The 11,056-nt window shown below is 37.2% G+C and overlaps 1 protein-coding gene across 1 annotated transcript; it reads right to left on the minus strand.

The window, feature by feature from the left end:
* Positions 1-2,541: 2,541 nt before the first annotated feature.
* Positions 2,542-10,499, minus strand: LOC122436444 (gamma-taxilin-like). Its single transcript, XM_043460245.1, has 4 exons — positions 10,182-10,499; positions 6,087-6,281; positions 4,498-4,617; positions 2,542-2,764 (listed from the first exon to the last, which is right to left on the minus strand). Exons 1-4 carry the CDS (start codon positions 10,320-10,322, stop codon positions 2,651-2,653), a joined length of 570 nt encoding a protein of 189 aa, XP_043316180.1. The 5' UTR covers positions 10,323-10,499; the 3' UTR covers positions 2,542-2,650.
* Positions 10,500-11,056: the final 557 nt, after the last annotated feature.

The raw sequence follows: 11,056 nt of genomic DNA on the forward strand, positions 1-11,056 counted from the left end.
TTTACCTAATAAGAAAATGGCATCATGTGAATGCGGCTGGATGAAACACAAGCTGGAATCAGGAGTGCCAAGAGAAATATCAATAGACTCATATATGCAGATGACACTATCCATATGTCAGAAACTGAAGAACTAAAGAGCCTCTTGATGAAAGTGAAAGAGATGAGTGAAAAAGTTGGCTTAAAACTCAACATTCAGAAAACTAAGATCATGGCATCCATTCCCACCATTTTATGCAAACATATGGGGAAACAATGGAAACATTTACAGACTTTATTTGCTCGGGGTGGGGGGTGGGATGGTGAGGGGAGTTGTGAAAAATCACTGCAGAAAGTGACTCCAGCCATGAAATTAAAATATGTTTGTTCCTTGAAAGGAAAGCTGTGACCAACCTGTAGCAAAGCTCTCTTTAATTAGCTTTTCTTAGCTTACCTCAGCTCTCCTTAGCTGTCTGTATCTTAGCTCTCCTCAGTTCAGCTGTCCTTAACTTAGATTTTGTTAGCTTAGCCCTACCTAGCTCTCTTTAGCTCAACCCTCCTAGCTCTCCTTATCTAAGCTTCCCTTAGCTCAACTCTCCTTAGCTTAGCCCTCCTTAGCTCTCCTTAGCTTAGCTCTCCATAGCTCACCTTAGCTCACCTCTCCATAGATCAACTCTCCTTAGCTCTGCTTAGCCCTTCTTAGCTCTCCATGACTGTCCTTAGCTCAGCTCTCCTCACTTCAGCTCTCCATAGCTCTCCTCAATTAGCTCTCCTTATAGCTCTGTTTAGCTCAGCTCACCATAACTCAACACTCCTTATCTTAGCTCTCCTTAGGGTAGCTCAGCTGTCCTTAGCTCAGCCCCCTTTTCTGAGCTCTCCTTAGAAAAGCTCAGCATGCCTTAGCACTCCTTAGTGTAGCTCTCCTTAGCTTACTTTTCCTTAGCTTAGTTCTCTTCATCTTAGCTCTCCTTAGCTATCATTAATTAGCTTTCCTAGAGAGCTACGGAGAGCTAAGGAGAGCTGAGTTAGGAGGACTAAGTTAAAGAGAGCTGAGTTAATGAGAGCTATGAGTGCTGAGCTTAGGCGAGTGGAGCTAAGGTGAGCCAAGCTAAGAAGAAGTAATTAAGGAGGGCTGAGCTAAGGAGAGCTACAGACAGCTTAGCTAAGGAGAGCTAAGCTCACGAAAGGAGAGCTGAGTCAAGGAGAGCCACACTAAGGAGCAGAGCCCAGCAAAGGAGCAGAGCTATGCTAAGGTGAGCTAAGAGTTCTGAGCTTAGGGGAGTTGGTTAAGCTTAGGGGAGCTGAGCTAAGGGGAGCTAAGCTATGGAGAGCCAAGCATGATAGCTGCCCTAAGGAGGGCTGAGCTAAGGGAAGCTATGGAGATCTATGCTAAGGAGAGCTATAGGCAGCTAAGGAGGATGGAGATACTGAGTCTGGCATTGTTGGGGGAAACAAGGGGTAAGATAGAGCTAATACCCTTTGTCAAGTCATTTTAATTATCCACAAAATGAGAGAAAGATTATGTACATGGCTTGAATGTTGACCTCTACAGCCACTAGCAGATGAGGAATGTGTTCCAGTCCAGAGGATTCTTGAGGAGGTAACAAAATTACAGTCTCTGTCTTAAAATTGTCCTTCATGATAAGCACACACATGCTGAAGTTCACTTAACACTTACACTGTGTCCCTTGATCACAGCCTTAACTGAGAGGTGTGACAGGCATAACCAATCTACCACTCATTTAATACTCCATATTACTCAGATTAAAACCACCTCAAGGTGGTAAACATAAAACTTAACATGGCCAAGTACTGTATAACATACAGCAGTCAAAAATTTTCAGTTTTAAGAATAAAAGAATAAAAACACATAGAAAGGTTAAATAACTTTTCTATGGTCTACCATAAATGACATGAGTTACTGATAAAAGAAATCTGACTGACAGGCATGTGCTCCAAACCACCATGCCTATAAGATTTAGTAATAATCATCTTTAGTAATAATCATGACTAATATCTATCAAAAGTTTACAAAATGTCATGCCCTACTATTACTTATTCTCCATTTAAAAAAAAAAAAATCTCAATTTTAAGAGAAAGTGGAAGACAGCTTGCTCCAATGAATTTATACAATGCAACTAATAGATATCAGGAAGTTGAGAAAAAGGCAGATATCTTATACACTTTAAAACTACTCTTTAGCCATATCTTCAACTAGAATAACCCAAAACTTCTCTACATGACATTTTAATTATTTCCTAAATTTTGCAGAGATGTCCTTCTATATTATACATAGAGTGATAAAAAAAGCACTCTAGGAGCATTAGCTAGATCCTCATAAATAATCTGTTGCAAACACAATATATTACTGCTTTCCTTGGCTTGGATTTTAAAAAATAACTTACAAACATTTTGTGAAAGAATTCAGTGATCATCTGAAGCAACTCTTTTTTTTAAAAACCTACTTTTAACAACAATTTGTCCTTAGGATAAAAATTTAATTTTCAGAGTATCAAGATCAATAGCAATTTGAGGTAATTTCTGAGCAAAATTTCTAAGTAAGTCAGCAAAGGATCTAAAAAGATAAAATTAAAATCATAACCAGACCAATGTAAACTCTGTCCAAACATTAATTGCTGAAAATAATCTCTTACAAATTCAGTAGTGATATTCTACTGAAAATAGGTAAATACCTTTTCCATTTCCTGCCTGAAGGTTGTAAAGAGTTCATTGCTTTTTTCCATGGTAGTCTGGAATTCTTCAAACTTATCCATATAAAGAGAAAGCTACAGAAAAAAGTATCAAATATTCTGAGTTTCAGATATGTGATATAAAATCCTAAAGACTACCAAAAGAATATAATGTGGCTAAATATTAGTTACTTACTATAAGCAATAAAAAGTGAGGACAAATGCATAATAAATTTTTCGGCAGACACAAAAGGCTAAAATTGTTTCAACTCACTGAAATGCACTGAGATGAAATTTTGTTGGTTTAATCTAACTGTACGTATTTAAAATGTACAAACATGTGGTAGCTCCATTCCATCAGTTATAAAATAAACTACAATGTTATCTCTATATATTTCACGTGACCATAACACGTCATGCATTAGCCTTCTACTTGTTTTTGAAAAACTGTCCTTGGAAAAAGACGACTTTTAGAGGGCAACCTGTATAATTATTAGCTTGCTATCAACCTATGTCTTTGCTTATACTAGGCAAGAAAATAAAACAGAAGTCAAAGAATAGTCTGGATGAAACAGAAAAAAATTAATGTGAGTATGGCTGAGAAAAAGATAATCCAGAAGAGGCAGAGACATCAATTTCAAAAATCACCCTCAACTAATTATTATCTAGCTGAGAAAATAATGGCTAAAGCATGTGCTTAATTATTTTCTGTGAATGAAGAAAAAACACTTCAGAGACCATGTAAATATACGTGTATTATATTCAGGAAGAGCAAACAGAAGTCCAGAAAATTGAGTGTTCTGCTAAAGGCAAGCAGAAAATAGTAATAGGTTGAGCCTAAGGATAGCATTAGTGATGCTTTTCAAATATATCAACTATAACAGGAAGGAGTCATGCAATGACACTTGACAGAGATTAGAAGTTACAGCAGTCTTAGCTATGATCCATTCTTATCAAAAATGGAACATCCAAGTACTTTGTCCTACTTGAGTTCAATGCCGGCCAGTTGTAAGTAGTTAGCAACTGCTAATTATCACACAATTGAAATTATGTGCCTAGATTACAAAACAGTAAAGACAACAAAATCATCAACAAAGGCTAAAAACTGACATAGTAAGAGCACACAATGAGCCCAACGCTTGGGAAACAAAGTCACACTTAGGAAGAAGGTGACAATAAACAAAACAAACTAATGATTAGATAAGACTAGCCAAAGGACATAAGTCTCAGATAATAGAAACTGCACTGATAACATCATACAAGAACCAGAGATGCCCTGGGAGGCTGGTAAACAGTTCCTCTTGGTGATTTAACCTGCAGAAATTATCAATGACATCCACATTAAAGATCATGTATTAAAGTAAATACAAACTCTTCATACATTCTTTACATCTACTCTCTTCTCCATTTATGTGAACCATTGAGTATATATGGCTAATAAATAAGGTACTTAAATCTGATAGTGGGAAATTCAACAGACCTCTAACATTTGAATCCTCTTCAATTTTCACTTTTTCATAACACCATTATAAAAATTCCCAGAGACTGCCCATGAAAATGCATGCTATTCTTAATATATTAGCATATTTTAAAACAAAGAGTGCTTAAACAGTACATAATGAAGTCTTAACAGGTTTTCATTAGAATGTAATCAGTTTAACTTAAAAGAAAGTAAGTCATGCATATATCAAATAAACACCTAACTGCACCTCTCTATCAAAACTAGATACTTGTCCCAGCATCAATGTAAAATGCTGAATGAGTTTCAGAGTTTTAAATGGCTTTGTTAACAGTTTTGAAAAGACAATTGTTTAAGAAGTATAACTTACAAACTCTCTTTCTCTTTGATGTTTTTCATCAGCTTCCTTTACAAGTTGTGTTGTTTGCTGAAGTTTGGCATCCACAAGGTGCTGTTGCAATTCTTTGTGTTTGAACACTTTACCAACATGCTACAGAGAAAACAGAATTTCTTCTATCACTTATGGAAACGGGACAAACTAGTGAGGATATGCTAACACAAGATATGGTAACCTGGCTCTCTGTTGCTTCTACCAACATTATGATACATAGTAACACTGGGTCTTTCTGTGTATGCTTGAAGAAACATCTATTTACATCTCCTTGCAAACCATCCTAAGCTTCTAGGAAACATCCCCTGTGACTACTTCTGTATGCTTATGTTTTTATTCAAGGTGAACTATTCACTAAATAGTCTGTATTTCATATTTCTGCTTTATATTGAAACCTGGCTCAAACTATCAAGAGAAAGACTGAAAAACATAGGATTCTTAAACATTTTTCTCATTAAATTTTCCCAAGTTTCACAGTGTAGGTATTAGTATGTAGTAGCATATCATAGTGGTAGGAAGTCAAATGCTCAGTGTAAGATCTTGGACAAATTTTTTCCCATTGATGAATCAGTTTTCTTACCTAAAAAGGTAGGTAGCCACATCTACCTTGCAGAATTGCTGTAAAAATCAATGTAATAGTTAAAGTGAAGGATTTTGTAACTGGCACATGAGTGGACACTGGTAAAAGGTCATTATCATTTTCAACTTAAATTGTTTAGTGGTATTTATGTACACAAACAGAACACCCTTCTCAGATAGAGAAATAGTAACTATCTTCATTATATGATCCCAAGAAAGAAGAAAGGCAGATTTATAAAATGTAATTTAAAAAAAACTTTTCTTAAAGTTAAAAAAATCTGAGGACTGTACAAAATCTAAACTCAAGCCTCTCATGATGCACATCTAACCTGTGAAAGTAACATAAGCAGGTTATCAGCAATTTGCTCTTTAATCTAGATAACACCCCACTTCCAGATTAGTTTGTAAAGTAATTAGAATGACCAGGGTCTACAGATCATTTCTGTGATTCCAAAGAACATTTCTATGAAGTTTTTATTTCATTAGATGTGCCAACAACACTGGGTGATAGTTCTATTTTCTTCTAAGTACAACATAGAAAGGGGAAAATAATGGTATTGTACATAATACAGATGATCAAAGAAGTCTGAGCTACTGGGCATTTGGCTGACAAATGTTTATATGTGTGTGTATGTGTGTGTGTACACACACAAATGTTTACTTGTATCAAGTAAATACAACCTATATTACTAGGTTAGATATAGGAAAAACAACCTTTAATCACATTCTTCCAGTATCACATGAAAAACAATTACTACTTAATATTATTGTCTCCTAGAAATTACCTCACATATCCAATCCATTGACTTCTGGGATATCAAGGGATGATAATTCAGTTCACATGGTGCATTTTCCTAAGATATAACCCTGCCTTCCACTACACATGTGTAGAAGTTCTAAAATTGTCCTGTGACAGTTTTAGATTTGTATGAAGGGGGCAAAAACCTTTTGGTACTAACAAGATATCTAAATACGAGAAACACCTTTACCTCTTCCCTCAGTGCATACTGTTCAATAAGCTTCTTAAGTTTCTCTCCCAGTTCAGTGTTTTCCTGGCGGAGTTTTACACTGTGTATGTCATGTTGTTTTAGTTGTGCCTGGATTTCATTCAAAGTAAACTGGAAATGTGCAGTTGCTTCTTTACGTCTTTCTTCTTCTTCTCTTGCGTGCTGCATATTTTCTTCCTTATTGTCCAAAATAATTTTTGTTAATAGTGTAAAACTATACCTAAATTGCTAAAAATAAACAAATAAACAAAAAGAAGCTGCTGCTATGGACCTTCATATTATGCTGCCCCAAGCGATGCTCATGAACTAAAATTTCTTCTCCCTTTTGGTCTATAAGGACAAAGCTCTTGCTGGAAATCAAGCAAATTTCCCAAAGCAGACAGAGTAATCAGAGAGCTATTTTTCAAACCAGACAGAGTAATCTGAGACACACAAATTGCCCTGTGATGAAAACGGCTATCTGACCATCTAGATATTTATTAAACTATAAAAGTACAAGGAAAGTACAAGGGCTCCCTTCATAGCTTAGTTGGTAAAGGATCTGCCTGCAATGCAGGACACCTGGGTTCAATTCCTGGGTCGGGAAGATCCCCTGGTGAAGGAAATGGCAATATATTCCAATATTCTTGCCTGGAAAATCCCACAGAGAGAGAAGCCTGGCGGGCTACAGTCCATGGGGTGGCAAGAGTCAGAAACAACTCAGCGACTAAACCACCACCAGAGTACAAGTAAGGAGCCTGTCCACACAGTCTACCTCTGTTTCATCAACTATGCTAAAGCCTTTGTGTGAATCATAATGAACTGTGGAAATCTCTTAAAGAGATGGGAATACCAGGCCATCTAACCTGTCTTCTGAGAAACCTGGTTGTGGGCCAAGAAGTAAACATTAGAAACCTGTATGGAACAACTGACTGCTTCAACACTGACACAAGAATGACAGGGCTGTCTACTATAACCCTATTTAACCTATATGTTGAGCACAACCTGAGAAACGCTGAGCTGGATGAATTACCAGTTGGAATCAAGATAAGTGGGGAAAAATCAAGAACCTCAGGTATGCTGATGATATCACTGGAATGTCTGACAGCGAAGAGGAACTAAATAGCCTCTTGACAAAAGCAAAGGAGGAGAATGAAAGTGCCGGCTTAAAACTAAATATTAAAAAAAAAAAAAACCTAACATCATAGCATCCAGCACCATTACTTCATGCAAAAAGAAGGCGAAAAGGTGGAAGCAGTGACAGATTTCCTCTTTGGCTCTAAAATCACTGTGGATGGTGACTGCAGCCATGAAATCAGAAGGTGATTGCTTCTTGGAACATAAGCTATGACAAGCCTAGACATGTGATGAAAAGTAGCAGACATTACTCTGCCAACAAAGGTCCCTACAGTCAAGGATATCGTCGCCCCAGAAGTCACGTTTGGTTGTGAAAGCCATGTGGACTGTGAAGAAGGCAGAAAGCCAAAGAATTGATGCTGTTGAACTGTAGTGCTGGAGAAGACTCCTGAGAGTCCCTTGGACAGCAAGGAGATGAAATCAGTCAATCTTAAGTGAAGTCAACCCTGCTATTTGTTGGAAGAACTGACAATTAAGCTGAAGCTCCAGTATTCTGGTCATCTAATGCAAATAGCTGACTAATTGGAAAAGTCCCTAACGCTGGGCAAGATTGAAGGCAGAAGAAGAGGGAGACAGAAGATGAGATGGCTGCTAGTGTCACCAATGCAATGCACGTGAACATGGGCAAACTTCAGGAGATGGTGAGGGACAGGAAGCCCAGTGTGCTGCAGTCCATAGGGTCGTAGAATCGGACACGACTGGGCAACTAAACAAAGAAAACAAAAATTTTCATTTTATATTAAAAAAAAAAAAAAGCAAAGGGGATTAAAAACACACACACCACCACTAAACAATGATCACTTTAAAAGTTGTCCTATATTCTTCAGTTCAGTTCAGTTGCTCAGCCATGTCCAATTCTTTGAGACCCCATGGACTGCAGCATGCCAGGCCTCCCTGTCCATCACCAACTCCCATAGTTTACTTTAACTCATGTCCAATGAGTTGGTGATGCCATCCAAACATCTCTTCCTCTGTTGTCTCTTTTCCTCCAACGTTTAATCTCTCCTAACAATAGAGTCTTTTCAAATGAGTCAGTTCTTTGCATGAGGTGGCCAAAGTACTGGAGTTTCACCTTCAGCATCAGTCTGTCCAGTGAATATTAAGGATATTCCAAATTTTTCAGGATATTCCAAAGAATATTCAATGATATTCAGAATATCTATATTCTAGATACTTGGAATTTTCAGAAACAGCGGTAATCATACGTCAATCATGCTTGATCAAAATAATACTCCAATTCTTTAATGACTGCTAAAGACAGACATGTTCCCATTATAAAGATAGATTCTTTCTAGAGCCTCTCTACTCTTTGTCCTTCCCCTGCTGACAAAAATTTTGATACCTGGCTGGTCCCTCTTCCTTTACTACTTTCCTTAAATCAGCTAAGAGATAAGTACTATTCTAAAGTATCTGGCAACTAAATAGTTGAAGATGTGCAGAGAATAGTAAAGGGGACTACCCAATTAACATCCACAGTAGAGCTCTGCAACTGCTTTCCCTTTAAACTCATTTTGACTGAAGTTTATAATTTACTTCATCCAAAATTTCACTCGTTATCTAAGGAGGACATAGTAACCAAAACTACATTAATGATTAAAAGAATATATGGCAAACTTAAACTTTCTAAGCAGTGCAGTTATTGACATAAGTATCAATATAGTCTAATTTCCCTATGATCAATTATGAATTATTATTAGGGAGCTCTTCTTTGAATCTGAAAACAATACTGGCTAGAAAGAATGAATCTTTGACATACAATGGCAACACACAAAGCACTACCCCCAAGCAAAATAAAAGGCAAGGCTAACTTGTCATTTAGAACTGGACATGGAAAAATGGACTAGTTCAAAACTGGGAAAGTACATCAAGGCTGTATATTGTCACCCTGCTTATTAAACTTATATTCAGAGTACATCATGTAAAATGCTAGACTAGATGACTCACAAGCTGGAATCAAGATTGCCAGGACAAATATCAACAACTTCAGATATGCAGATGACACCACCTTTATGGCATAAAGCAAAGAGGAACCAAAGAGCTTCTTAATGAAGGTGTAAGAGGAGAACTGAAAAGCTGGCTTCAAACTCAGTATTCAAAAAACTAAGATCATGGCAGCCCATCCCATCACTTCGCAGCAAACAGACTGGGAAAAAATGGAAACAGTGGCAGACTATTTTCTTGGGCTCCAAAGTCATTGCTTATGGTGACTGCAGCCATGAAATTAAGATGCTCGTTCCTTGAAAGAAAAACTGATACACCTATATAGTGTATTAAAAAGCAAAGACATTACTTTACCATCAGAGGTCCATTTAGTCAAAGCTAAGGTTTTTCCAGTAGTCACATACAGATGTAAGAGTTGGACTACAAAGAAGGCTGAGTGCCAAAGAACTCATGTGTTCAAACCACGGTGTTGGAGAAGACTCTTGAGAGTCCCTTGGACCATAAGGAGATCAAACCAGTCAATCCTAAAGACCAACCCTGAATGTTCATTGTGAAGACTGATGCTGAAACTGAAGCTCCAATTCTTTGGCTACCTGATATGAAGAGTTGAACCATGAGAAAAGACATTCATGCTGGGAACAACTGAGGCAGAAGGAGCTTTCTGCCACAGTTTTCTGCAACAGAGGATGAGATGGTTGGATGGCATGACTCAATGGACGTGAATTTCGGCAAACTACAGGAGACAGTGAAGGACAGGGAAGCCTGACATACTGTAGTCTATGGTGTTTCAGAGTCAGACACAACTAAGCAACTGAACAACTTGTCTTTGAGGACTGCACAGACTGCTCTGCTCAGGAACCTAATGTAACAGAGCAACTGAACCCAGAAGTTATCAACCAGCAGCCATTATTATAACTAACTCCCACTAAAGCAAATGATGCAAGGATTTACCTCAAACAGATTATAAAATCAATCTAAGTATCTCTAAAAAAAAAAAAAAAAAAAAAGGAACCAACTCACCTTTAATGTCTTACTGTGACGCTGGAGTTCCCTGCAAAGAGATTCAAGTTTGCTTCTTGCCAAGATAGCCTTGCTGTGCTCACGCTGCAAATGGACTTTCTCTTTCACAATCTGGGCTTGCTTCTTCTGCAAAATCTTCATTTGCTTCTGAACATTCCTGCTTTCTTCCAGCTAAAATTAATAAGCACTTTGGGTTTATAAAGCAGTAAGAATTTTTAAAACTGGAAAAGTACCAATTACAATCATGGAACTTTTTCTACTTTTCTTAATTAGCAGTCATAAGAAAGTACACAAGTTACTTAACACTAGAAGAAACCCAATTTCATTGTTTAATATTTTATTAAAAACAAAAATAAATCTCTCAGGTAAACTTGTTACAAATCAACACCTGCCAGTTTTACTTTTCTATAAGAACATGCGAAGGATAATTTGTTGAAAAAAAATAAGCAGCACTCAGAGGAGGCTTTTGTGAGTAAAGAAGGCAATTTTATTAGAGTTAGAGCAATTTCTTTTATTTACTATTAACAGATAAAAAGGTAGCCTTTTTCATTTGTTCAACCATCAAGCATTCCAAGTGCAAAAATGATATTAAACAGGAAAACTATGATGTGTCCTTACAAGCAAAATATTTACAGCTATTACAAAGAGCTTCACTCAAATTCCAGAGGGGGGAGAAAAAAAGCTTTTACTTTTATATCTTACTTTCTTTTATAACTTAAGCAAGAGAGTTCCACAAAAACATCTATCTCTGCTTTACTGACTATGCCAAACCCTTTGACTGGATCACAACAAACTGGAAAATTCTGAAAGAGATGGGAATACCAGACCACCTGACCTGCCTCTTGAGAAACCTGTATGCAGGTCAGGAAGCAACA

The sequence above is a fragment of the Cervus canadensis genome, chromosome Y (genome assembly GCF_019320065.1).
Source record: "Cervus canadensis isolate Bull #8, Minnesota chromosome Y, ASM1932006v1, whole genome shotgun sequence".
Taxonomy (NCBI): domain Eukaryota; kingdom Metazoa; phylum Chordata; class Mammalia; order Artiodactyla; family Cervidae; genus Cervus; species Cervus canadensis.

Bases quoted from the DNA above. Each gene is read 5' to 3' on its own strand.
- LOC122436444 (XM_043460245.1), bottom strand. From the start codon at position 10,322: ATGAAGATTTTGCAGAAGAAGCAAGCCCAGATTGTGAAAGAGAAAGTC. The intron at 6,282-10,181 runs GTGAGTTGGTTC...TTGGACAATAAG, and splicing joins GTCACAGTAAGACATTAAAG to GAAGAAAATATGCAGCACGC. The intron at 4,618-6,086 runs GTAAAGGTGTTT...TTTTCTCTGTAG, and splicing joins AGTATGCACTGAGGGAAGAG to CATGTTGGTAAAGTGTTCAA.